The sequence below is a fragment of the Sus scrofa genome, chromosome 14 (assembly GCF_000003025.6).
Source record: "Sus scrofa isolate TJ Tabasco breed Duroc chromosome 14, Sscrofa11.1, whole genome shotgun sequence".
NCBI classification, from domain to species: Eukaryota; Metazoa; Chordata; class Mammalia; order Artiodactyla; family Suidae; genus Sus; species Sus scrofa.
The window spans coordinates 136,615,823-136,643,349 of NC_010456.5; the positions used below are offsets into that span (position 1 = coordinate 136,615,823).

The 27,527-nt window shown below is 49.5% G+C and overlaps 1 protein-coding gene across 1 annotated transcript in view; it reads left to right on the top strand.

The window, feature by feature from the left end:
* The window catches only part of DOCK1 (dedicator of cytokinesis 1), a 545,742-nt gene that overhangs the window by 416,076 nt on the left and 102,139 nt on the right, over positions 1–27,527 (top strand). The window contains 2 exon segments of the mRNA XM_021072613.1: positions 19,672–19,750; positions 25,262–25,362. Coding sequence (XP_020928272.1) covers positions 19,672–19,750; positions 25,262–25,362 — 180 coding nt within the window.

A 27,527-nucleotide genomic window follows, 5' to 3' on the forward strand; every position in this document is an offset into this window, starting at 1 on the left:
CTGCCTGCGGCCCTGAGGACAAATCCACACCAAGCAGGACCACTGTCCCCTCCGCTTGTTGTCCTTGGCCACTTGTGGAGTTTGTTCTAAATGGCCGTTTCGTAAAGAGGTTCTTTATCTCAGAGTAAACATGTAATTAGATTCATGACAGCTGAAAATTTTTGATGCCACTTCATGCTTTGGGCAAGTGAGATGACTTAGCCTGGCGGGGAGATAGTGGTGCTTGTCTTCCCATTCTGGGCTCTTCAAAACCTCTACCCCCTTCTCTGCAGACCTTCCTGGGTTCTCGTCTGTCCCTGGGTCCCCGATTACAGCAGCAAGTCTGCTCGCTGCGGGGAGGGGGCTTGGGGAGCAGGAGGATGAGCAGAGATGGCCCTCGAGGCAGAGCCCTGGTCCAGTCCCTGATGGCTGCTTCCCCACGTGGCTTTCACTGTCTGTGTCATGACTTCTAGGCGCCTACATGTCATCAGGTCACCCCACATTAGCACCCCAAGAATCTCCAGACAGTCCAGCCCAACACTTATAAACGGTGTGTTCAGTCACTTCCCACGGGTACAGGGTCCCTTCTCTTCAACCCATGCTCCTCTGCTCGCCTTTTCCTCATTCACGTGGACACTGGGGAAGGTCGCAGTCTGCCCCTGCTTTCCCCGTGACCTCCTAGACTCCTTCCTCCAGGCTTCCCCAGCAGTCACCCTACCACCCCCAGCCAAGCCTGATGCTCCCCCCAGGAGCAGCTGCACCCACTGCTGGTACCGGGTGCATGGCTGCTGCTTCCACTGCGTGTCAGATACCGTTTCCTGGGAAAGCTGATACTGTTGCCCCCACCCCTCTGCCAGGCGAGTTTGAAGATACCTGCAAGGTGGTGCCCAGGCTCTCTCTTGCTCCACGCACCCCTTCCCCAGCCTCCCAGGATGTCCCTTTGCACCACCCATGGATGCTTCTGGGGCTTGAAAAAGTGTGTGCGTATCTTTTCAGCCAGCTGTGGGAAAGGAAGGCAGGGTATTTAAACTGTAATTTCCCTTACGTGTCTTCCAAAGCCAAGTAGATGTTGTCTATAAGAGGTACCCCTGTGTTAAGGCCGGGCAGCGCAGTTGCATTTGTGGGGAGCTGCCTGTATGGGGGTGCCTGAGTCTGGGTGTCCGTCCACCTCCACCTTCTCGACACCGTGCGGCCACTGAGCTGAGGGGCGAGGAGAAGGATGGGCGTCTTGGCTCTGCACCTGCTGTCTGGTCCCCTGGGCAAGGACTGAGCCCCATGGTTCCCACCTGTGCATTGTAGAGCGTTGTGAGCAGAGAGGTGAGTCATGGCTCAGCAGGCACGTGTAAGACTCACATAAAGCATCAGCTCTCTGTTCCTTGCGTGGGCTCAGCAAATGGCAAGTGCCAACTTGTCTCCGACTGTGCGTTTTAGCATCTCAGCTGGTGCCCAGTGTTGCTTTCATTGCTGGGCGGTGTCAAGGTCAGCTGTGAAATAAGCTGCCAGGCCTCTGCATCTTGGGCCCTCCCTCCAGGGTGAGGGCCCACAGCAGAGGTGGGAGGAACCACTGCAGGGGGACGCTGCTTGCACAAGGCTGGTTCTTGATCCTTGAGGAGGTGGGCAGGGTGTTTCGGCTCCCCCTCGCCCCGGCTTCGCTGTGTGTTGTCACTGGGTCAGGAGAGAGCAGGTCAACAAAGGCATCCTTGAGTCCCTGGAGAAGAAGTGAGTTATAGATGCTCACTTGGATGAGATGCTGGTGGGAAGAAAAATCTGAAGCCTTCAACCCCTGGACCTGAAATGACAGACATGGGCTGAGCAGAAATAACCCATCTCAAATTCAGTTGACAACCTAGCACCAGCCACATCTCTAGGGAGACAATGAAGCAGCCTTCACCGTCATCCCCTGTCATCTCAGACTTGCCATTAATTGGGGACTCGTTAAAGCAGCGTGTCAATATTAGAATTCAGAAATAACCGGAAAGTTAATTTCCTGGGGGGCAGCTGGTGAAGACAGCTCCGTGTAGCCCCCACGGAGGTCCCAGCAGGGCCAGGGACCCCCGTGCAGGCCATCTCATGGGCAGGGTTCTCTCTAAGCCCATTGTGCAGACGTGGCACCTGATGTCCTTACGCCACCGTAGGGGTGAGGGGCACACCGTTGGGCGTGACCGAGGCAAGTCCTGGTTCTTTTTCTTCAACACGCGTAGCTGTTTATCATTAAAAATGGGTGAAATGTAGCTGTTCTCCACCACTTTGCTGTCCGATCAAAGTCTGCCACACGGAGAGACATTTATTTCAAACCCTTTCTGATGAACAATCCAGGCACACAGTCGGCTCTGAGAATCCAAGAAGCCCCTCTTCTCTGTCATTTTAGGGGTTGGAAAAGTCTTCTGGGAGCAGGATTCGTGTAAGCTTGGAGTCACCATCAGGCAGCCAGGGTTCTCCAAACCAGTGGCTTGACACCAGAACAGAGGGTCGAGCTTTGCGCCCCGTCCCTCGAGGCGGGGCTCCTTGGAACCATGTGTCCCCTTCACCCATGAGCGAGCTGAGTCCCCAGACTCTTTTAGCGCATCCGCTTTCCTTGATTTCCACTAGGAGAGCCTGTTTCTATTATCCGTTATCTTTCGTCATCCGAAGACACACACACATACACACACACGAAAGGCGTTCTAGCAATTGTCACTCTCACATTTCTGCTTTTGATCAGGATGAGGCTAAGCGCTTGCCCGGGTCCACTGTGGAATGTGGTTTTCTGATGAAAGGTTGGTGGCCACCTGGCTACAGTCCTTAAAATTTCTCTCTTCAACTAGACTCTCTGCTGAAGTACTTGAGAAATTAATTTTTACAGACCTCCTCACCCTTCCCTTGAGCCTATTGTGTTCCCAGCTGTGGTGTGTACTCTTCTTCTTTTTTGATAATGCATATTTGGATTCATTCCTCAAACTATGACTTATATAATTTTGTTCCATGAAATAATGCCATTTGCAGCAACCTGGGTGGAACTAGAGATTGTCATACTAAGTGAAGTTAAGTCAGAAAGAGAAAGACAAATACCATCTGATAGCACCTATGTGTGGCATCTAAAATATGGCACATGGAGTTACGTCATGGCACAGCAGAAACGAGTCTGACTAGGAATGATGTGGTTGCGGGTTCAATCCCTGGCCTCGCTCAGTGGGTTAAGGATCCGGCGTTGCCGTGAGCTGTGGTATAGTCCGGCAGCAACAGCTCTGATTAGACCCCTAGCTTGGGAATCTCCATATGCCACAGGTACAGCCCTTAAAAAAAAAAAAAAAAAAAAAAAAAGACAAAAAATAAACAAATAATAAAAATAAAATATGGCACAAATGGGAGTTCCTTTGTGGCTCAGTGGGTTAAACATCCAGCATCGTCTGTGCAGTAGCTTGGGTCACTGCTTTGATGCAGGTTCGATCCCTAGCCTGGGAACTTCACATGCCCTGGGCATAACCGAAAACAAATATGACACAAACAAACCTGTCTATAAAACAGAAACAGACAGACTTGTAAATGCCAAGGGGGGAAGGTTTGGGAGAGAGATGGAGTGGGAGGTGGGGGGGTAGCAGATATAAGCTATTCTACATGGAGAGGATAAACAACAAAGTCCAATATTAAAATCTGTGTGTGGATATATGTAGAAACATAGATAGACAGAAAAATAGATAGGTATCTCTGTCTATCTAGATATATAGCTTTATGGCAGGAATCAGCACAACACTGTGAATCAACTATACTTCAGTTTTTTAAAAACAAGGGAAAACAATAATTCCATTCCCAAAGAGATTTAGGTATGCTGTGGGGGGAGGTGGGGAGGAGAAGCCAGGATTAAATCCAGTGTTGCCAGTTTGGAGAGCCATGGTTCACAAAAGACCTCAAGGGACCTTTGACACCCGTGTCACGGGAGAGGGAAGCAGCTCAAGGTTGGTACAGCGGGTCAGTGGTAGAGCCTGGGTTTCATCTCAGGCCATTTATCCCCGGAGTCTCTGCTCTCAACACCAACCAAGGCTTGAAGCCCCGTCTTCCAGGCTCAGGCAAGGCCAGTGATGAGGAGGAAGCCCCAGGGTGCTTGAGGGCTGGGGTGGAGGATGTGGAGACGCCTGCGGTGCGCTTACATCCAGGGAAGACTAAAGAACAAGAGGTCTGAGCAGTAAAGGCTAAGCCAATTGGAACTAGAAAGTAGGGAGGGATTGATTGGTTTACAGCGAGAACACAGTGGCCACTGTTCAGAGGGGTGAAAGGGGGGGATTTTCTTTCTCCTTGATTACCATTTGTTTAAACCATAAGAGGCCACATGAGATTCTGAAAGGAATGATACGTGGATGTGTATGCTGAGTCACTTTGCTGTACAGCAGAAACGGTCACGACCTTGTAAATTAACTCTTTTTCAGTACAACTTACAAAGGGTCCCAAAAAAAAGGCCAGTTCCCAGCTTTGTGGGCTATACCTTCCCTGTTGCAGCATGTCAATGAATGGCCATGGGTCTGTACCAATAAAACTTAATTTGTACCAATCAGCTGTGAGCCGGACTTGGCCCATGGGCTGCAGTTTGCTGACCTTGCAGTTGGCCACCGTCGGGTTTTGTATTTTCTGGCTTAGGGTTATAACACGGGCTCAGGAAATTCCAGTCCCATCACTTACTATGCAGGGCCATGCTCCTCTCACTACCAAGAAAGCCTCGTCTCTTTAGTAAAAGTCAGAGAAGGTCTGTAAATATGGATGAGTGTGGAGGTGCTTCGATGGACTGTACGGGGAGGAAAAGCATCATTCAGTTCTTGAGCTCTCATGTTCTGGGTTGCTACACTGACTCCAGCGAACAAATGGACTCAGAATCAGATGCCACCCTGGGCTTAGAATAAGATTATGCCTCTTAATAGAAAGTGTCACTCAGTGGATTGCAGACAAGAGGCCTCCTGAAAGAGGCCTCGCGAGACCCAGTTCCGGCTGATATTTCGAGCTTTATCTTCCAAACTCCCCTGCACTGAACTGAGTCTTTCATCTTGTCACAAAGACTCAGAACGGCACAGGGGCCAAAAACAAAGGACAGAATGCCACGATGACAGCCTGTCCCCCTGGGGCTGGCAGAAGAACGGAAGTGGCACGCAGAAAAGCCAGGTTGGTATCGAGGTTTGTGGTTCCGAGGACCCCTGAGGCTCCTTGGGGAATCTTCTGGCTGGAGGGTGGCTGGGCTCTGGAGAGGATTGTGTTGTACAGCCTGGAGAAAGGGCTTCTGCAGACGGAACGCCATGGCCTTAAGCTGGGGAGATTATGTGGGTGGGGCCGAAGGTGATCCAGGAACCCTCTCCAAGGAGAGAGTTCTCTCCTCCTAAAGTCTCACCTCTCCAGAAGGAGGTGAGACTTTGCAGCATGAGAAGGGCTTAACGGGCTGGTTTGGAGACACCCACGGGAGAAGGAATGCAGGAGCCGCTGAGAGCAGTGGGGACCCCAGCTGGCAGCAAGGACGTGGGGACCTCACACCTTCAGCTGCAGTAGATTGCCTCCAGCCTGGAGGAGCCCCCATGGCAGAACCCACCTCAGCCAGCTCCTGCACCAAGGCCTTCTGAGACCTCAAGCCGAGGACCCCACATAGGCTTGGGGACTTCTGACCCATGGAGCTTGGGTGATCGTTGAAGCCACCATGTTTGTGGTGATTTGTGACACATGGGCAGAAACCCTTCCCAGGGCAGGTGGCTAGCACGTGATGCCTGTCAAGCCGGGAACCAGGGGCATCCTGCACCTGCAGCACTGTCAGGAAACTCAGTCTCGAAACCCGAGCTGGAACCTCACCAGGTCTCCCATTTCCGAATTGGGACATTAATTACCCCTTCTAGAAAAGTCTTTGGCACCATCTGAGCCGCTCTCCATGGATAAAGATGGTGGAAGAAAGTCCCATACCCACAGCAAGTGATGCGATTCAGCAGATGATGAGACTGCTGAGCCCCACTGCAATCAAGTGCTGAAGTGGCAAGATGCCCTCCTTGCCTAAGAGCTTCCGCCACCGCCAAGCTTTCGGGAACATGAATCTCCTAAAGTCACCTGGCTCCCTGCAGGCTGAGGGGAGCCTTCGGAGGCCTCTTATGAAACAAAGAGCAAAGAAGAGGACAAAGACCTTCATCTTTGTCTTGCTCTCTTTTTTTGTGTGTGTTTTTAGGGCTGCACCCTTGGCGTATGGAGGTTCCCAGGCTAGGGGTCTAATCGGAGCTGTAGCTGCCAGCCTACGCCACAGCCACAGCAGCGCCGGATCCGAGCTGCATCTGCGACCTATACCACAACTCCTGGCAACGCTGGATCCTTAACCCACTGAGTGAGGCCAGGGATCCAACCCAAGTCCTCATGGGTACCAGTCAGGTTCTTTACTGCTGAGCCACAACGGGAACTCCCATCTCCCAGTATGTTTTATCACCCTCCCCATTGCACCTGTCAGTGACTGAGCAGCTGGGGGGACCACTGACAAACACAACTCCTCCAACTCCACCACCCACAGACCTTGAGGGGGAAGATGGTGTTCAGAGTCATTCGTTCACTTGCCGGAGGTTGCACAGCCCGAAAGGGACGGGGCGCGATGGAGGATGTGACGCAAGTCTCTGCCTCTCCCCGTTTCTCTCTTTCCTTGTGCTTCTCCTCCAGCTCCTCCCCTAGGGGGTACAGCACGTGGGGAGCGCACCAGCCCAGTGAGCGAGAAACTAAAGGAGAAGTGTGAGAAGTCACCACACACCCCTGAGGAGGGGGATGGGGTCATCACTGGCTGCTGGGTGGCTGCTCCCCGCACCCACCCAAAGCACCTGCCCCCTGAACAGGCAAAAACCTTGCCCCAGTTTTTAGCCTTTGGCAAGTGAGCCCGAAGCAAATCACATTCATTTGCTAAATGATGACAGTGCCTTGAGCAGGTCTTGAAAATGAACCAGGATAAATTCTAGGCACAGCTGGTATTTTCCGAGCAGGAAATAACTGGGAAGCATCGCCCCCTTCGTGCAGCTATCCAGTTTCCCTCAAGAATGGCTGCCTTCAGCTCTGCACTGGGCTCTCAGCCTCTGTTCTCCTGTGCTTACTACGTGGATTCATTTATACTGCGTTTTATGTAAGATACATTGCTGGGTGCTATAGGGAATAAGGTTCAGCACACATGGACCTTCAGCAGACTCGCAGTTGATTTGAGACATGCTGTGTTAGGTGGCCACTGTCACGTGTCGGATTGCGGGAGAGAAGATACACTAGCGCCTTGAAGGACCCTGCATGGGTGGGTGATGTCGTCGCAACTTCGAGTTTCTATTTCTTTATATTCTCACTCCTTTGTTAATGCCCCACCTCCTCCCAGAACAGATCTGAACATCCTGCTTCTTTGGGGAGTAAAAGTCAGACCTTCTTATTTCTCAGTCAGTGTTTGGTCCTTGGTTTGCTTACGTGTGTGTTTTGAAATCGTGGCACTGAGTCAGGCTGATGGTGGGTTACGGACAGAGAGATCACAGCCCCCCGCCGCAGTTTCTGGATTTATCCTGTCCTCTTTCCTTCTCATGCTTTTCTCTTTTTTTTATTATTGGGGTAAGATACAAATATGTAACATTTTATGTTTTGTGTATGTATATGTAACATAACATGTGCCATTTTAACCACGTATATGTGTACAGTTGGCGGCATCACTTCCATTCACCATGGGGTGCATCCATCACCACTGTTTTTTACAGAATGTTGCATCATGAAAAAGAAACTTGGCATTCCTGGCTTCTAACCCCCCACTCCCCACTCCCACATAGTAGGAACTCAGAAGATGCTTCCAGTGCCAGGTATACCTCCCCTTACACCCTGGACAGCAGATCGTGCCTGTTGCGCATGCTCCGGGGGGTGGGTCAGTGGTCACCCCCTCTCCCACGTCCTCTGCCCTCTAGCCTCCACCCCCCTTGGCCGTCCTTGGGCACATCCACCGTGCTTGTCCTTGACACCTCCAGGTAGCAATCACGGGAACTAGAGGAGGACCTGGGAGAGGAGGCAGGAGGCCCGCTGGGTGGTTGCTGGGGTGCTGGTGCGGGGGTCCCTGGGGTGAGGGTCTAGAGTGAGGATACAATGGTCCCTCGCGTGCCCCGTCCACCAGTGGTGATGCTTTACTTCCTAGTGTTTACTGGCGGGCACTCCCCATGTGTCTGTCTTGCCCACGCTGGCGCTAAATCCATCAGCATTTGTTCTGTGACGTTGAAACAGATGAAGCAGGCGGGACTGGGGGCCGAGAGGGAAGTAGGCAGAAGGCGATGATTGAGGTGCATGGAAGTCCTCTACTTTGGTTTCCAAATCGCTTTTCTCCCAACTCTTGGTAACACCACTTCCAGACCTAAAGAGGGCAGTGATTGTCTCAGCTCTGGAAGGGGCTTTTTAAAGTCTGTATCGGGAGTTCGCTTCGTGGCTCAGCAGTCAATGAAGCTGACTAGGATCCATGAGGATGTGGGATCGGTCCCTGGCCTCGATCCGTGGGTTAAGGATCCGGCATTGCCGTGAGCTGTGGTGTAGGTCGCAGACACGGCTCGGATCCCACATTGCTGTGGGCATGGTGTAGGTTGGTAGCTGCAGCTCCGATTCGACCCCTGGCCTGGGAACCTCCATCTGCCACAGGTGCAGCCCTAAAACAAAAAACCAAATAAATAAATGAAATAAAAAAGTCTTTTTATCAACAACTTTTATTTTCTGAAACCCAGAAACAGATGTGAGCCTTGCTCCCTCCTGAAATAGGTGAAAAACTCTCCAGAAGTCTGTGTGGAGGACAGGTCAGAATTGAAGCATAGCTTTGCAGGGGCTGGCCAGGCGTTCTGCTAAGGGCCCGGTACCTTTGCAGGCACCACTGCTCAGCTGCGCTGTTGTTGTGGGGAGACAGTCATGGAAGATCCCGCCGTGACTGGGTGTGGTCGTGTGCTAATAAACCTTTATACCACTGCACACCTGTCAGAGTGGCCGCTATCCAAACAACAAGTGCAGACCGAAAAAATGCACACGTGTTGGCAGGAGTGTGGAGAAACTAGAACCTTTGTTCACTATTGGCCGGAATGTAAACTGGTGTAACTGCTCTGGAAGACAGTTTGATGTTTCCTCAAACAGCTACAGGTAGAATTACCATATGACCCAGCAATCCACTTCTGGGTATAGACCCAAAAGGATTGAAGGCAGGGACTTGAAGAAATGCTTGTTCACCTGTGTTCCTAGCAGCATTATGCACAGTAGCCACAAGGTGGAAACAAGCCCAGTGTCCATCAGTGGACGGCGAGTGGATATATAAAAGGTGGCATTAGGTGTAGAACAGAATAGTATTCAGCCTTGAAAAGGAAGGCCATTCTGACACCTGCTAGGACATGGCTGCACCTTGAGGACACTATGCTGAGTGAAGAAAGCCAGACACGAAATGACAGATCCTGTGTGATTCCACTGCAGTAGTGAAATTCACAGAGACAGAAAGCTCTGTGAATTTCTGGGGTGGCTTCGGCAGTGGGGAGGCCAGAGTGGGGAGAGAGTTGCTGTTTCATGCGAACGAAGTTTCCATTTCACGAACAGCCTTTTGCAGCCAGAAGGAGGTGATGGTTGCAGAACAATGTGAATGTATCTCATGTCACCGAACCTTAGAGACACTTAAAAACGGTTAAGATCGGGAGTTCCCGTGGTGGCGCAGTGGTTAACGAATCCGACTAGGAACCATGAGGTTACGGGTTCGGTCCCTGCCCTTGCTCAGTGGGTTAAGGATCCGGCGTTGCCGTGAGCTGTGGTGTAGGTCGCAGAGGCAGCTCGGTTCCTGCGTTGCTGTGGCTCTGGCGTAGGCTGGTGGCTGCAGCTCCGATTCGACCTCTAGCCTGGGAACCCCCATTTGCCACGGGAGTGGCCCAAGAAATAGCAAAAAGACAAAAAACCAAAAACAAACAAACAAAAAAAAATCGTTAAGATCGGCATTCCTGCTGTGGCACAGCGGGTTCAGGATCCGGCTTGTCTCTGTGGTGTTGCCAGTTTGATCCCTGGCCCAGCACAGTGGGTTCAGGATCCCGCATTGCCGCAGTGATGGTGTAGGTCAAAGCTGTGGCTCAGATTCGATCCCTGGCCCGGGAACTTCCATGTGTCAGGGGTGCAACTGAAAAAGGGGGGGGGGGGAACATGGCTAAGAGAGTCACGTAGATTTGTTATGTGTACTTGACCACCATTTTTAAAAGGCTTTATCGAAAGAAAGATAGAAAGAAAGAAAGAAAGAAAGAAAGAAAGAAAGAAAGAAAGAAAGAAAGAAAGAAAGAAAGAACCAAAAACATTTATTTACAAAATTAGGCCGTGGGTTGTGGTTTGGGGCACCTTGCTGGAAGGAAGAGATGGTTGCAGGCAGACCAGGAAGAAACTAGCTGAGCTTGGTGAGAAGTAGCAAGGGAGGCTTGTGTCCCAGTTATTCTGTGCTTGGTGAGACGTGTGTGTGTGTGTGTGTGTGTGTGTGTTCTTAGTCATAACAGTGATTGAGGCGTTCCTGAGATAATTGCTACATTGCGGAACGGAGACCTGGAGCCCTCAGGAAAGCCTGGAGAGGCCAGTGTTAACGGCACATCTTCCGAAAAGCGACCCCCACCCCCCCACCGGCCGCCGCCAACTGTCCAGCCTGTCAGTGACAGAGATGCCTCCTGAGCATTAGCCAGGGCTGGGGGGGGGGGGTGTGCTCTGAGGCTGTGCTGGCCGTGAACTCTGTGGAAGGCAGGCGCTTTCTGCTCCCAGATGAGTTAGAAACGAATTTGACTAGAGCATGTGGCTAAGTCTCTGCTGTAAAGTGCCTTAAATGTTAAGGGCCTTAAACCTGGGAAGAACTGACTTCCACAACATTCTAAAAATACTAAGGGCCAGAATGAAAAGGCTGCCTACTGTATGATCAGCCATCCCATGGCCTCCTGAGAAAGCCGGGTCCATGGAGGCAGGAGAGATCCGTGGTTCCCCGGGGCTCAGTGTTGAGCAGGCGGGGCTCAGACGACGTTCAGGGCAGCAGAAGGTTTCCAGATGATGCCGTCGTGGTGGATCTGTGTCCGTGTGGATTTGTCCCGAGTCAGGGACGGACAACACCAGCAGTGAGCCCTGGGGTAAACTCTGCACTTCGGGTGATCAAGATGGCCTAAGTTCATCAGTTAGAACACGCGTGCCCCTTGGGGGCAGGATGCCAGGCTTGGGGGAACCAGGGGAGCGAGGAGAGCTCTCTGTGCTTTCCACTCAACTTCGCTGTGGACCTAAGAATAAAGTCTGTTTGGAGTTCCTGCTGGGGCGCCATGGGACAAGCGGCGTCTCTGCAGCACCAGGACTCGGGTTCGCCCCCTCCCAGGCCTGGCACAGTGGGTTAAAAATCCAACATTGCCGCAGCTCTGGCTCACATTTGATCCCTGGCCCAGGAACCCCATATGCGCGGGTGGCCAAAAAAAGGAGAAAAAAATCATAACTCTGTTTAAAAAGAATAATAACAAGGGAGTTCCCATTGTGAGTCAGTGGTAACAAACCCGACTAGTATCCATGAAGACACCGGTTTGATCCCTGGCCTCGCTCAGTGGGTTAAGGATCCCGTGTTGCCGTAAGCTGTGGTGTAGGTCGCAGCTGCAGCTCCATTTGGACCTTAGCCTGGGAACCTCCATATGCTGTAGGTATGGCCCTAAAAAGAGAATGGAGTGGAGAGGAATAAAATGAAATGAAATGAAATGGGGGTGTCTGGGATGGGAGAAAAGACGGAACAATCCTGGGCAGAGGTGACGCTTTTGCTGAAGCCGAGGGAGGAGCACAGGGATCGCCTGGCTGTGTCCTTGCGTATGTGTTGGAAATTTCCCTCAGCACAGGTGCAAGGATATACCCGTCTCCTGCCGACCACACCAATCCATCGACGTTTCTAAGAAAGCCCGCATAATTGTGGCAGTTGTGACCGTGGTCTCAGCCTGCCAGGAGCATGCACTCCTGCCTCTCTGAGCTTTCGTGTCCTTCTTTGTAAAATATTAGGTCATTCATTCCCCACCAGACCTGTGCGCATCAAATTCTGTGATTTCTACGCAGTCACAACACCGAGTGCAACATACAAGGCACCCAGAAGATGTTCTCGCCAGCCGAGCGGCAGACCCTCAGAGGGGAGGTGGCGTGGGAGCCGCACGGGAGGGCATGGGTCATGGCCAACGGGCACGGTTTAGGTGGGAACGGGAGCCGGAGCGCACATCCAGGGCACCAGTGCATTGAGCTTGGGTGGGACAAGCAGGCCGGGGCCCAGAGGTCTCTGCTCGAGGGGATCCCCCAGCAGGGATGTATGTCCCACTTAGTGAGGAGCAGGTGCTCCCTGGAAACTCTCTGTAAGTCCTGTGGACCTCGTGGCCGAGCCGGTTTCTACCGGGACTGGCCAGAGGAACGTTTCAGAGCAACCCGAGATTAAGCATCCGATTAAGCATCGGATGGGTGTGGAAGCCTTACTGGTTGAAAAAGCAGTGAGGAGATCTCATGCGTGCAGGAATCAGTGGCGGTGCCCTTTGGCTTTCTGGTTCCTTCCTCTCTAGAAAGCCCTCAAGGGCTCCCATCACCCGTCTTCCAACATGAAGGCTCTGTACCCCGCCACCTCCAACCTCTCAAGGTCTGGCCCCGGCCGACCCTTCCAGAAAGTTCTCGTGATGTGTGTCTTCCCACTGTTTCCCAAGGTGCAAAGGCTGGAGGTGGTTCCCACTCAGCCCCCCACCTCCGTGCGTCCCTTGACCGAGACCCAACAAGATCTTTCTTAGAGGTCACGTGTCCGTGCTCACGTGGCCTGCATTCGGAACCCACCCACCAGAGGAGGTGGCTGGTCCTGTTGAGTCACCGACGTGACAAAGAGATGCTCTCCTGCCAGCGGGATGTGCTGGGAGCTGATCCCCTGGAGGAAGGCGTCCGTCCCGTGCTGTTCTTCTGTTCTTTGCATCTCTTTCGTCGCTTCACCTTAAGCTGCCTCTCCTTCCCAGGCTTCCTGAATTATGCAGACGTCATTGTCAGGCAGCTTTCCAGCTCCGACTCCTTGACTCATTGTTCTGCAGGAATAGAGTCTGTCACTTTAAATTTGTTTGCGTTTTCCCAACCACTTTGGGCAAAGCACTTTGTTAAAAGAGGCGGATTTCTTTCCCCCTCAGAGCGACTCCTGTTTGAATGCCAGAGGTATTGCATTGTCCTCACACTGAACTGTACAATCTAATTATGTAACTTTTAGGGAAGGGATAAGCCAAGCCCCACAGCAGCCCCATTTGAGAAATGGGGCTGTGCTGCCACTGGAAGCTCAGCGCTTCTCTCCATAGATGTTTCTTTCTCTAGTAATGAAGCCGCTCATCTTCCATTTTATTGGCAGCAAGCACTGGGTAACAGAGATATAGAAACGCCTGCGGCTCTGTCATAATATAGTCATTTTAGTGACTGTAATTGTGCCAGGAGCCTCTAGTAGTTAAATTGGTTCCTGATTATGTTCCGCTTTCTAAGTTCCCTTCTTCTCAATTAACACGTAATTATTTCGGCCTGTGCTGCTTTGATTCCTCCATACACATTGCTTTCCGATAGGCGGCTTTTCGGAGGCGGTCCTCTGATGGAGCACATGAGGCATCCGAGGCCCTGGGATGCAGGACAAGCGTGAGGATGTGGGTGAGAGGCAAGGCCGGTGAGGAGAGGACCTCTGGAAAATGCCTGTGCTTGGAGAGCCTCGGAACTCGGCAGCTGCCTCCTGCTCAGAGCCTCGCCCACCACACCCAGCCGGTCTCCTGAACACGTGCACGAGTCCAGCCAGAGAGTCAAAGTTCTAGGGAGCTTGTTAGAGTCCCCATAGTTTAGTACCTTATGTGCTGGTTGAAAATAAGGAGGACCTTGGGGAAGATTTGAAGGTCTTGTAGCCAGATGTTTGCATGTATGTGAAGAGATAGATGATAGATAGATAAGTAGACTGACAGACAGTGGATGGGAAGAATTAAATTAAAACTAATTGGCTATTCGTATGCAGACAATTACTTGACACCTTCAGCAATCACGGCCCAGCATTTTGTCCCCGGTGGGAGCTCACCATTGTTAAATGTCCATGCAGAAGAGAAAGAAGTCAGGAAAGTTGCCTGGTTTTATGGTGGTTCATTATTTATTTATTTGTTTATTCATTTTTCTCTCTTTTGTATGTTTAGGGCCATGCACGCGACATATGGAAGTTCCCAGGCTAGGCGTCCAATTGGAGCTGTAGCCGCTGGCCTATCCCACAGCCACGGCAATGCCAGATCTGAGCCGTGTCTGCGACCTACACCACAGCTCACAGCACTGCCCACCAAGCAAGGCCAGGGATGGGACCCGCATCCTCATGGATACTAGTCAGGTTCGTTACCACTGAGCCTCGACAGGAACTCCTATTTATCTAAATTTTTATGGCCACAATTACAGCATATGAAAGTTCCCAGGCCAGGGGTTGAATTGGAGCTGCAGCTGCAGGCTTACGTCACAGCCACAGCAACACCGGATCTGAGCCATGTCTGCGACCTATGCTTCAGCTTGTGGCAACGCCGGATCCTTAACCCACTGAGTGAGGCCAGGGATCAAACCTGCGTCTTCATGGATACTAGTCGGGTTTGTTACCACTGAGTCACAAAGGGAACTCCCTTGTTATTGTTATTTTTAAACAGATTTTAGTATTTTTTTCAGCCAGGGTTGAACCTGCATCCTCCTGGACAATGTGTTGGGTTCTTAACCCACTGAGCCACAACAGGAACTCCTGTTCATTTGTTTTTGTTTTTTTGTTTTGTTTTGTCTTCTGGGTTTTTTTTAAATTTATTTATTTTTCTGCTGTACAGCATGGGGGACAAGTTACGCTTACATGTATACATTTTTTTTCCACCCTTTGTTCTGTTGCAATATAAGTTATCTAGACATAGTTCTCAGTGCCACTCAGCAGGATCTCATTGTAAATCCATTCCAAGTTTTATCCGATAATCCCTCCCTCTCCCCCGGGGCGGCCACAAGTCTATTCTCTAAGTCCATGATTTTCTTTCTGTGGAAATGTTCATTTGTGCTGGATATTAGATTCCAGAGATAAGTGATATCATATGGTGTTTGTCTATGTCTTTCTGACTTATTTCACTCAGCATGAGAGTCTCTAGTTCCATCCATGTTGCTATGTCATTCTTTTTCATGGCTGAGTAGTATGCCATTGTGTATATACACTGCATCTTCCTAATCCAATCATCTGTCGGTGGACATTTGGGTTGTTTCCATGTCTTGGCTATTGTGAATAGTGCTGCAATGAACATGAGGGTGCATGTGTCTTTTTCAAGGAAACTCTTGTCCAGATATATGCTCAAGAGTGGGATTGTGGGGTCATATGGAAGTTCTATGTATAGATTTCTAAGGTATCTCCAAACTGTTCTCCCTAGTGGCTGTACCAGTTTACATTCCCACCAGCAGTGCAGGAGGGTTCCCTTTTCTCCACACCCCCTCCAGCACCTGTTATTTGCGGACTTATTAATGATGGCCATTCTGACTGGTGTGAGGTGGTATCTCATGGTAGTTTTGATTTGCATTTCTCTTATAATCATTTGTTTTTAATTGTATGAGCTTTGGGAATGATCTCTGTCTCACGGGGTCCACAGATTACTTAAACAAGGTGACGTTGTGAAGAGAGCAGCAGAGAAGTGCCTCTGACTCTCTGGAGACAGGAACCAGTTACCAAGCAGCGTGACATAACGTTCTTTCCATGAGGCCATTAAAAATAAAATTTGTGGTCACTTGCCTTGAATAATTTGAATGTCACAGAGACCAGATCTAAACCACAGGGCTTTTGAATCTTTGGTGATGGCATAATTTGCGTGGCTCTCCTGGAATTATTTATTTTGTTTGTTTGGTTTTACTTTAAAATGTTTAGATTGTAAATAAATCCTTTCATAGATTACAAATAATTGAAAAGATCTCTGTGAAATATGGGCTTGCCCTTTTTCTTAATCATTTTGACCATGCGGGGCAGCATCCATGAAAGCATTTCATTCTCACACCATTAGCTTCATTTTTTAGAAATTACTTAATTCTTGTGGCTTGGGAATGAGACGTGGCTTGCTCGGTTCACAGGGCAACTGATTTCCCCTGTGGCCCCGCTCCTTTCTTTTCTGGCCGAGTAGAAGCAACACTTGTCTGTCCTCCCTGCCTTCCACCTGCCACGCTCTCTGTCCCCTGCAAGCATCTTGTTCTTGTGTCTTGGGGAGCCCAGAACATAATGAGCAGGAGGCATGACCTCTGTTCTTTGGGGTCTGATATTTGTGTACAATAACACTGAGTGCGGAGAATAAAGACAAACTCACATTTCCTGAGAGTGGATTCCTCCTCCAGGCTAGAGGTGGCTTTGAGTGTGTGTGTGTGGGGGGTGGGTGGGTTTGCCCGTTAGGAGTTCCTGGACACACCACTGGCTCTGAGCGGTCTGTGAGTGCGGATTTAAACTAACACTTCCTGAGATCAAAACATTTCTGAATATGCAGAGTGGCAAGGGGTCCTCTCAGATGCTTTGGGGGATCGTGACGTATACAAGGCAAGGTTCCCTCCACCAAGGAACTACCTTTGGAAGTGGAAAGGAGGATGAAGGCACAAGGCCCAGCTGTAGATGCCAAATGCCTAATGAGGGATGTGTTTGGGAAGAACCTCAAACGAGCTGAACCCGCAGTGGAAAAGCTACTCGGGTTGCAAAGACTCCAGGGAGGGCTGGGGCCTACCTAGTCATCTGGCCTCCCTGAGCCTTCAGATGTGGGTCTGGGCCTGACCTTCTGGGCCACATCATCCACATCCATCCATCCATCCATCCACCCGTATCCCTTCATTCTTTCCTGCGGCTAGTATAGAGTGAACATATGTGACGTGCCAGATGCCATTTGGGCATTACGGGAGCATGGGTGAATAAACAGGGCCGTTTGGGAACAGTCTGGAGGGCCTCCCTGTCCTTGAGCTCCACTTCAGCAGTGCCCAGTGTGAACAGGATCCCCGGGGACTCAGAGCAGAGCCCGCTTATTCCCAGTACCCCCCTCAAGACCTCCCGACCAAAAGGACTTGACCTTCAGCCATGCCGAGCTGGGCCAGAACCTTCAGTTCATACTAGAGAAGCCTCCTCCTACCCCAGGCCCTGAGCCTCGGGTAATGCTTTCCACAATCTTCGACTGAAAACGGGATAAACGCAAAAGTTCCTAACGGGATCTTCTCAGTGATTTCCCGAGTTCGACATTTATTAGAAATAACTCATGAACTACAGGCGATATTAAACATTGCTAGAAGTTAAGCTCTGCTTCTGTTTCCTTCTGCCTGGCTCTTTGATTTGCCTTCAAGTGGGCTTGAGCACTGTCAGGTTTTTAATCCCATCAAGTGTGAAACGGAGGTTGTGACAGGTGTGTTCTGGAAGGTTCTGCGAGGCGAAGTGGCCCTTGATGCCTGGAGCCTGAGCGGCTCCCCTGTGTTTACCGCATTGATGATGGGTTTGATCATCCCTTTAGTTCTCCCTCCTGCAGCTTGCTTTCTGTGTGATTTACTTATTTATTTTGTCCCGGCTTTTTAAAAAATGTATAAAATGAGCCTAAATGATAGAATCTCTCTCAACACTGCTTTTCTCATTGTCAGTTCATTAAAAAGTTTTTGTTCAGCCTTCATATTATTTCAGCATGGCACCTTTTTATAAAAATCATTTTGAGCAATATCTTTATTTAACTAGCTGAAATCGTTCCAGAGCTTAATTAGAAGTAGCATATTGCAACTGTTTGCGTGCTATCTTGAGGCAGAATAATTAGCCTGTAATGATAATGCATGTCCAAGGGAACTTGTCATTATTATCTTAAGAGGGCTGGAGAGAGGGGTTCCTTAAAGCTCATAAGACCCTGGGATCCTCAAGTGAACAGCCATGTCCCGAAGTTGAAGGCCAAGTTAAGGGAGAAAAGAGCATTTGTGGCCAGAAGCCTAACGTTTCCATGCGATGTAAGAGCCTCCCCCCGACCAGGACAGGAGCTGTTCTACTCCACTGACACCTGGGGGTTCCTCTAGCCTGTCCCCAGATGCTATCTGAACACAGTTGCCAGGGTCACATGTGCCATGTGGAGCATCCTCTCCTGAGCCCTGCATCCTGTACTTCTGAGGTCAAAGGCCAAGACTGGAGGGGTTGCCAGGAGACCAGTATCTACGAGGCATAACCTGATGCTAGTGATTTCTCCTGGTCCTGGATTAATCTGTCAGGATGCCCTAAAAGCCCTGTAGTCCACTTTTTTTTTCCTTCTTCTTCAATAAATTATGAAATTCAGCCGGAAGATCGATTTTTTTCGATGTACCTGGGCATCCTAGAGTGGCTGTCTCTGGCAGCTGATGGCTGCTGCCACCTAGGCTGTGCTCCAGGTTCATGGACCAAGGCCAGCGCCACCATGCCCCTCCATTAACAGTCACTTACAACACGAATTCCTCCTTTCTTGCTCTATCTTAACATCCTCAGGGAGGAATTCAAATAACCCCAGCTATGGTTTTCTTCAGCGGCTAAGACAGCACAGGCCATTTGTCAGACTGGGTTTTTGGTCCAGGATCCTGCTAATAGGTCTCTTAATGAAATGATGTGTGCAAGTCCTCTTTCTTCGAGCTGTGCACAGAATGAGTGGGAGAGAAGGTGTTGGTGATGGGGGGCGGTGATGGAGACCTTAAAGCCCCAGATGGACCCCCCCCCCACCCAGGCTAACTGGTCTTTAGTGGCTGGGGAAGGGGTGTGGCGGGGTGGGGGGTGGGGCTCCTCTTGCCAGAGAGTGGCCCGTTCCTAGTAAGTAACCTAGATTTCTCTTACACTCTCTGGCTGCTTCCTGCTGTCTAAACAAGAAATGTAATTAAGTGTATGATCTGTGACCCAACTTCCTCCTGCCTCCTGCCTTTGTGCAAAGGGAAGAGGGTCATTTAAAAAGGAGTATCTGGACAAAGCCCCCTTGTAAACACCCTCGAGGGAGATAACACACATCTTCGAAAGGAACACACCTGTGAAAGGCTTCGTACTCGAGCCATTTCTGCCCGCCCCCGCTGTGTATTTCTCACACCCATACCGCAGGGCGTGGAAGGGTGTGAGATTCTGTTCTGCGTGCTTCAAATTGTACCTTATCCATGAATTAAAATTCCTGCTATGATTCCTGGCAAATCACTCTCATATCTACCAACGCCTTTTTTTTTTTTTTTTTTAATTTTAATCAAGTAAGCAAGCACCAAAATTAGCATTTGGCTATTGCACACGTGATTCTGAAATAAGGTCTACTTCCAACCTAGTGATCTTAGATCAAACCATTCCAAGCCTGATAGACAGTATGTAACAGCAATTTTCAAATGCTTAACTTTAAAAAGCCAGCTAAGCCAAGACCAATTTCGTATTATAGCATGAAGACATTGTGACTGGAGAAAAAGATTTAATTTGCACCTTTTATTTCTTTAAAAAAAATTACGTTTTTTAGCGATACTTTTCGTACGCTACGTTCAGACGCGGTTATTTTGGTCTGTTTTTTATCCTGCATGTGCTAGTTTCCTTGATTAATTTGGAGAACATCTGCATATAATTCTGTGGGCTTTTCATTGGCAGAACCTCACAGCTTTTCACAGGACTTAAGAGTTCACTTGCCAGACAGTCTCAGATTGTAGTTAATTGAAATGCCAAACCTACAAAGGTACCAGAGCAGAAGTGTGTAATTATGTAATTTTCTCTTGATCTTTCAGAGTCTTCCTGCGAGCGATTAATCAGTATGCAGATATGCTGAACAAAAAATTTCTGGATCAAGCCAACTTTGAGCTACAGGTAAGAGAAGAGGTAGACACGACCTTTGTTGGGAAAGCATGTTAAAACAAATCGCTGGTCTGAACCCATATCTTATATTTCCAGTCCTCGAACTTAATTGGTTTCCCATCTAAGGTATGGAAATGGAATTTACACTATGTGCCATTGGAACCCGAGGATTGCAAATGATGCCTTGGGGGTATTTGCTCAATTTAACCAGGAAGGAAATGGAGCTGTTTCAGAGGGAAAGTCTTGAATCAGAGTGACAAGTAGGGACTCTCTGAGCAGGGCAGCCGCCGCCTCTCATGCGGTGTGGCTGCCAAGACGGTCTCCGACCATCCTAATGTGATGAGGGAAGGATTAGCGGGAGGTGAGGTGGGTCTGCCTCACTGAGCTCAGCTGGCTTGTAGAACCCGGTTTTCCTCTGATATATTAATGATTTTGTCATTAGTTTCACTGACTCACGGTGGCAAATAAAAGTATCCAGATGCAAATGGGCTAGTTTCCTGGGTAGGACTGTTCACTGAGAAGGAACCTGAGAATTCATGTGTGCCCAGAGGGTGGTCCAGCTCAAAAACGGGTTACCAGATAACAAAACTGAAGACGCGCCTGTGCCCTCTCTTCTGCATCGTCTTCCGAAGACTTAGAGCTAATGGGATACACGGTCTGTTAGCGTAAGTTGTTAGGCACCTATGCCCTTATTTCTTGTGTCATGTAAAAATTTTTAATGCTTGAGAGTTCTCTTGTGGCACCGCGAGTTAGGAATCTGACATTGTCACTGCCGCGGCTCAGGTCCCTGCTGTGTGGCTCAGGTTTGATCCCTGGCCCAGGAATTTCTGCATGCTGTGGGTGTGGCCAAAAAACCAACAAACAACAAAAATTTGAAATGTTTGTCTTATCAGCATAATATAAGATAAGCATATAATGTCGGGTTCTATATAGCTGGACATGTTTTTTATTATTTTTCACAATTTAAATTTTTTTTTTTATTTTCCCAACCTAACGTTTGTTTTCACATGTGCTAATCCACAGATATATTCTTCTACGATATTCATGCAGTGACAATTAGCACATTGAATAAAATATGAAAGACCCCTTCCTAACCTTTCACCCTCTTTCCCGGGTAACTTTTAAAATAATTGTTGTGGGGAGTTCTGTCGTGGCTCAGCAGAAACAACCTGATTAGCATCGATGAGGATGCAGGTTTGATCCCTGGCCTCGCTCAGTGGCTTAAGGATCCTCGCAGATATGGCACGGATCCCCCATTGCTGTGGCTGTGGTGTAGGCGGCAGCTGTAGCTCTGATTTGACCCCTAGCCTGGGAACCTCCGTATGCCATGGAAGAAAATAGAACAGAATAGAATAGAACAGAACAGAATAGAATAGAATAGAATAATTGTTGTGTGTTCTTCTTGAGGCTTTAAGCATTTTCAGTGGACCCTTGAACAGTGCGGGATGAGGTTGCAAAGATGGTTAATCTGAGTATACTGATGGTCGGTCCTCCATATCCCTGGTTCCTCAACGTTGTCGGATTCAGCCAGCCACGGATGGACTGTGTGGTATTAGTCCATCAGCAGTATTTAGCCACTGAAAAATGTCCATCTCTAAGTGGACCCGAGTAGTTCAAACCCAAGTTGTTCAAGGGTCAATGATTTGTTTTTTTCACGTGAATTGGGTCACACCCTCCACGTCTTCCATTCTGTCACCTGTGCCAACATTGGTGGAGGTGTCTCTGGACTGGTCACCTGCCAGGCTGTTGGCAGCTCATCCCTTTTCCGAGCAGCGTGTCCATGAGCAATGGGACATGCGCGTCTCAGTGCTGCATTGCTGGAGAATAGGTCCCTGGGACCACAAGTGCCAGACTGCATGGTAAGAAACTTCAGTTTGATGGACACTGATAAATTACCCTCCTCCAACGCTCTAGCAATCTGAAATCTCACCAGCCTTCCCGGAAAGCAGCCATTGTCTAGAATTTTCCCCCACACCAACTTCTTTAAAATGGTGGATTCTCATTTTTGTTGGCGTTTCTGACTCCTGGCTGGGTTGAGAGGACGTGGCTGTGGGGATTTCTAGTATGAACTGTCTGATCATTTCCTCAGTTTGTGTGTCCCTTGGCTCTTTGTCATGCTTTTTTTGTACATTGAAATTCTTGATATGGCCTAGTCATAAGTTTAGTTTTATCATAGGGAAATTTTTAATTTTTCTGTAGTCAAACCTGTCGGCTCTTTTATGGCTTTTGGATTTTATGTTTGCTTGACAAATCCTTCTTTCATTATAAATTTAACTTTTTTTAGGTAGTCAGTATCTGCTGATCCCTTTATAGTTCTGCTTTGGTTTTGGTTTTGTTTTTTAACTTTGTAGCGATTAATCCATCTGCAACTTCTAGGGGTTAGGGGTAGAGTTTAACTTCACTTCTCGCCACATTATTTTATGAATAGATTCTTTCTCCCAATGATTTGAAGTGCCACTGAGGAAACCTGTAATTACAAAGGCGTGTGTGTATCTGTTCTATTTTCTGTGTTATTACCCAGTGATTTTATACCCAGCTAGAAGAGCCAAGACTTCCCTATTAGTGTGTTATTTCAAAATTATCTGGACTTTTTGTGCATTTCTTCACCATGTGAAATACAAAATCACCTTTTAAACTTTTCAAAAATGCTCTTTACATTTTAATTGGGATTCTGTTGAGCTCATAAATAATTGTAGGGGAAATGTAACAGCATTTGGGGGAATACGTGGCAGTATTTATTTTTTTTCCCATCCTACACAGGAATATTTAGGCTTTTTTTTGTGGCCCTCATTAGGTTTTCTGGTTTTATCCATGTAAGCTTTGCCCATCGCCTGCTAGGTAGATTGCTGTGTATTTGTGTGTGGCTGCTATGCGTATGAGCTTCCTGGTTATTGCTGCACTTGTGCATTGTTTCATGAATAGGTCCTCTGGATGCTCCCCTCATGTCCACACACCTTGGCTGCAGTGAGCCCTTTTTGGCCCTTGTCCCTCAGCAGATGTGAAGTGCATTGATTATTCCACCCTGGGGCCTCCACCCTCCCGCCCCCAAAAGGGGGCTTTGGTGCATAGGGCCAGGCTACCTTCAGCGCATGCCCCAGTCAGTGGGCACCCCAACAGGTGTATGTCTATGTTCTAACATCCTTGTTCTAACATCCTCCTGTTCCCTCACACTTCCTTCTCTTTGAACCAATAACCTGCACAGGATGCCATTTCCACCTGCTTCCCTCTACCCTTCCTTTGACAACTTTTCATTTCTGGCAAGAACTTTTTTTCTTAACCTTCTCCCAGTAAGCTGCCAGCCTGACGCCCTGTCACCTCCCCAGAGCTGTAGGGTATATTTCATACGAACAGGTCCTTTCCTACATCACTAGAGCAAGGTTACCAAACTCAGGGAACTTACTTTATTATGATTCCTGCCCAGTCCCCAGTCCACATTCAAGTTCAGTCATCACATCCTTCACAGGTCAGCATCACCAATGACGTGAGTTGTCATATCTCAAGTCATGCACAGCTTACAAGTTTTTGTTTTTTTTCTTTTTTTCTTTTATTTTATTTTATTTGTCTTTTTGCCATTTATTGGGCTGCTCTCGCAGCATAGGGAGGTTCCCAGGCTAGGGGTCCAATCAGAGCTGCAGCCACCAGCCTACGCCAGAGCCACAGCAACACAGGATCGGAGCCACGTCTGCAACCTACACCACAGCTTATGGCAATGCTGGATCCTTAACCCACTGAGCAAGGGCAGGGATTGAACCCTCGACCTCATGGTTCCTAGTTGGATTCGTTAACCACTGCGCCATGACGCGAACTCCCGTTTCTTTTTTTTGGAATGTTTATATTTTTATGTGATCGTTTAAAGACTTCATTTTATTTTTGGCAGTTTTATGTTCTCAGCAAAATTAAGAGAAAGGTCCAGAGATTTCCCACAGAGCCACCTCCCCTTCTCTCCTTGCCCTCCAGATGGTCCATTTGCTACAACTGGTGGCCCTGCCCTGACACATCACAGTCACTCAGGGCTTCTCCTTAGGGCTCACTGTAGATTTCTCTACATTCTGTGGGTTTGGACAGATGGGTAATGACACGTCACCATCAATTCAAGGACCTGGGAAGAAAGCCGAGGAGCAATGCGCAGAGGGAAAGGCTGCGAGCGGGGAGGCAGGGGGAGCTGGGCAGCAGGACTCCCCCTCAAAGTCTGTGCTGACCGGAAGCCTGTGGGAGGGTCCTGACGAGGTTCAGGCTGGAGTGTGGCCCCCTCAGATGGGCTCCAGTTCTCTCTGGCTGCTCTGTGGCTGGGAGACGATGAGGCGAGGCCAGGACCTGGAACAGGAAGCAGGCTGTCCTGGTCTGTGAGGGAGGGTGCTGACCACAGCCCGGCCCTGAGACAAAGTGGGTGGGCTTGAGCGGGGTTTGCAAGGTGAAGCAGAAGGACTTGCTGATTGAATGACGGGATGCTGCAAAGGACAAAGCCCAGCTAGCCCCAGGTTTCTCCTCCGGGAAGAGAGGTGGATGCTATTTATCGAGGGTTGAGGAGCAAGCGGAAGAACCCCATTCTCGATCCAGGCTTTTCCCCTTCATTTTCTTAACCTCGTCTTAAGCATGGACCCAATCAGGGGCATTGGTTTCCTGCCTTGAGGGATCCACCCATCACAACGTTTCTTGGTGAAGAATGCTTCTGTACAGTGTCCAGAAACACAGAGCTTCAGCGAAGAGCTTCATGATGAAAAATCATTTTATAATAAATAATTTTTAAGCCCCAAGTCCTTGAGCTATGTCATATTGGATCCCTTTTCATCTGTCTTCCTCAATTGTTCACTGTTTTAGTATCCTAAAAATCATCCATTTTAGAAAGCTATAAACTATTAGGTAAGGGGCTCTGAAATACATCGACAAGCGCTAACATTTAGTGCATTCTTACCCCACACTCAGCACCCCTGGAAGGGCTCTGCGTGTATTTACACCTTTGATCCTTCAGCAGCCCTATCAGGTAGGTACTATGGAAATTCCCACTGTGTCCGAGACACCGAGGCACCGAGACTAGGATTTGACCCCATGGCACCGAGACTAGGATTTGACCCCATGCACTGTGTACCCACACTCAGCCCTGAACCACACTGTGGGCTGCTGGTTAGTGCTGTGTATACAGAGTGCGGTTTTTTGTTTGTTTGTTCCTTTTTAGGGCTACACATGTGGCATATGGAAGTTCCCAGGCTAAGAGTCCAATCAGAACTACAGCTGCCAGCCTACACCACAGCCACAGCAACGCAGGATCTGAGCCATGTCTGCGACCCACACCACAGCTCACGGCAACGTCAGGTCCTTAACCCACTGAGCGAGGCCAGAGATTGAACCCGCATCCTCATGGATGCTAGTAGGATTCATTTCTGCTGAGCCACAAAGGGAACTCCTGAGAGTACAGGTTTTAAGCATTTCACAAGTGTGCGGGACAAATGCTGGATGTCTCCGAGCATTCTTGAGACCTGACATTAATCAGTTTAACCCTTGGCTTCTCCGCTTTTTGGTTTTCAGCTCTGGAACAACTACTTTCACCTGGCTGTCGCTTTCCTTACGCAAGAGTCCTTGCAACTGGAGAACTTTTCAAGTGCCAAGAGAGCCAAAATCCTCAACAAGTGAGTCTGGGGAGCCCCAAAATCTTGGGCAAGAACCTGAAACTCCACGAATGTAGTTTTCTTACAGTGGATAAGCCAACTTGGTACAAGCTGAGATGCAATCGGGGTGGAATGAAAGGGTGGTTTCAGATCATGAATTGGGTATTGCCTTTCTAACCCATGAGTCCAGGTCCAGAATCGCAGGATTGCAGGATTCATTCTGGTGAGCTGGAAGTCGGTGTAATTCAAGACTATTAGTGCCACGCAGACTGGGCGTTTCGGGAGGTAATTGCTTTTGCTGTGCACTGAGTGATGTCACTCCACGCGTGGTTTCCTTTATTGCCTGAGTCTCCAGTGCTGCTTAGATCCAGGAAGCTTCTGACGGGCGCAGTGGGCACGTCAGGCGTGTTGAATGCCTCGCTGTGGAGTGAAAGCTGTCTGGGGTTCCTTCTTTGCAAGAGATTATCCCGGGCCTCTTCCAAGAAGGAAAGCTGAAGGGCTTAACTAGCCTTTAGATTATCCTAAAAAGCTCTCACAAGCCCTAAGGAGGCCAGGATCCCCGCCTGGCTCCTTCAGCACTGCATCCTGGACAGCTCCTGGCCCAGCGTTGGGAAAGGGACCCTTGCCTGGCTTCTTTCCACCTGACGGCCGTGCCTCCTCCTTCGGCCTCAGCTTCAGCAAGGCCTTGGATCTCCGAGGCCCCCTTCCTAAGTACTCTTGAGAACAGCTCTCAAATGGTCCCTGCGTTACTGAGTCGTCCTCCCTACTCATCATTTTGTAATCCCTTGGCTGCTCCGGGGGGTTACCAGCCCTGTGCTGTCCTGGAGGCGAGAGAGCCCAGAGCACCTCGGAAGGTGACAGCTGCTCAGCTTCTCACATTCCAGGAGTGTGTCCTGCTCACAGGCTCATGGAAGGCACACTATACCCCAGGAGCAAGAATCAGGTCAGCAAATCTTTACGGAGCGCGTGCTCCCTGCCTGGGACTTGCCTTTTACACAGAGAATCATTCAGACGAACCCCCAAACTGTTCCATAGGTTCGCTTCTCATTTTTATTGTCCAGACGACGACAAAGGTGAAGTACTCTGTGAACATTCAGGTGGTGGCCAGTGTCTCACACTGGGTCATTCCGATCCGGGCAGTTCAGAGCCCAGATGTTTACCTGGGCTGCTTTCGAACCTTCAACCCTTCCGTGAGCCCATCTAAAGATGGTCAGCGTTCCAGGGTCCTTCCGGCTTCCGCGGTTGAATGGCTCTGATCTGTTGGCCACGGATAGAAACAAGTGTTCGTTATTCAGAAACAGAAATGCGCCCAGAACAACGTGGGCCCAGTGGGTGCCCACTGGTAATGGCAGGGTGATGCCAGGGAAGATATGAGACACACCAGCCCCTTCTGACCCCCTGGAGCCAGCAGGGTTTATTGCTCGTCTTGGCTCACAAGATAGACTTTTCTAGGTGGCGCCTTCCAGGGACTTGCTCAACAGGAATGCTCTCACCTTGCAAATTTTTTTTTTTTTCTCTCTCTCTTTACAGCTGCATCTGTGGCATATGGACGTTCCTGGGCTATAGGTCGCATTGGAGCTGCAGCTGCCGGCCTACACCACAGCCACATCTACATCAGATCTGAGCCTCATCTGTGACCTCTGCCATAGCTTGTGGCAACACCGGATCCTTAACCCACTGTGTGAGGCCAGGGATTGAACCTGCATCTTCATGAAGACAACACTGGGTCCTTAACCCACTGAGCCATAACAGGAACTCCCCACTTTGCAAAATTCATGTCCCTTCAGTGCCTAGGGAGTTAGCGGTGGCTCCTGGCTTGTCCTTGATGAAATGCTGACCTGGTGAAAGCGGGGGGTGGTGGAGACCCAAGTAACTGGCACACAGGACTCAGCCACTGTCCCCTCGTAGCTGGGCCCTGGGGCTCCTGTCCTGCAGCAGGTGACTCTCTGCCCACTGGTAGGCGGGGCTCACGGGGGGGTGAGATTGGGATCCAAACCAGCTCTGGTCCACGGTGGGCCCATTCTTTGCCAAGCTCATGGCACATTCTATCCTTAGAGATTCTTTCAGAGAAGAAGTGAATTTAAAGCAGAAATCTGCCTGAAAAGAGCTAACGTCTCCTTCCCAGTTTGTAGAGTAAAACTGTCTGAGCGTCCCCCGGGCCAGGGCGGGGGCCCCTCGCACTGGGC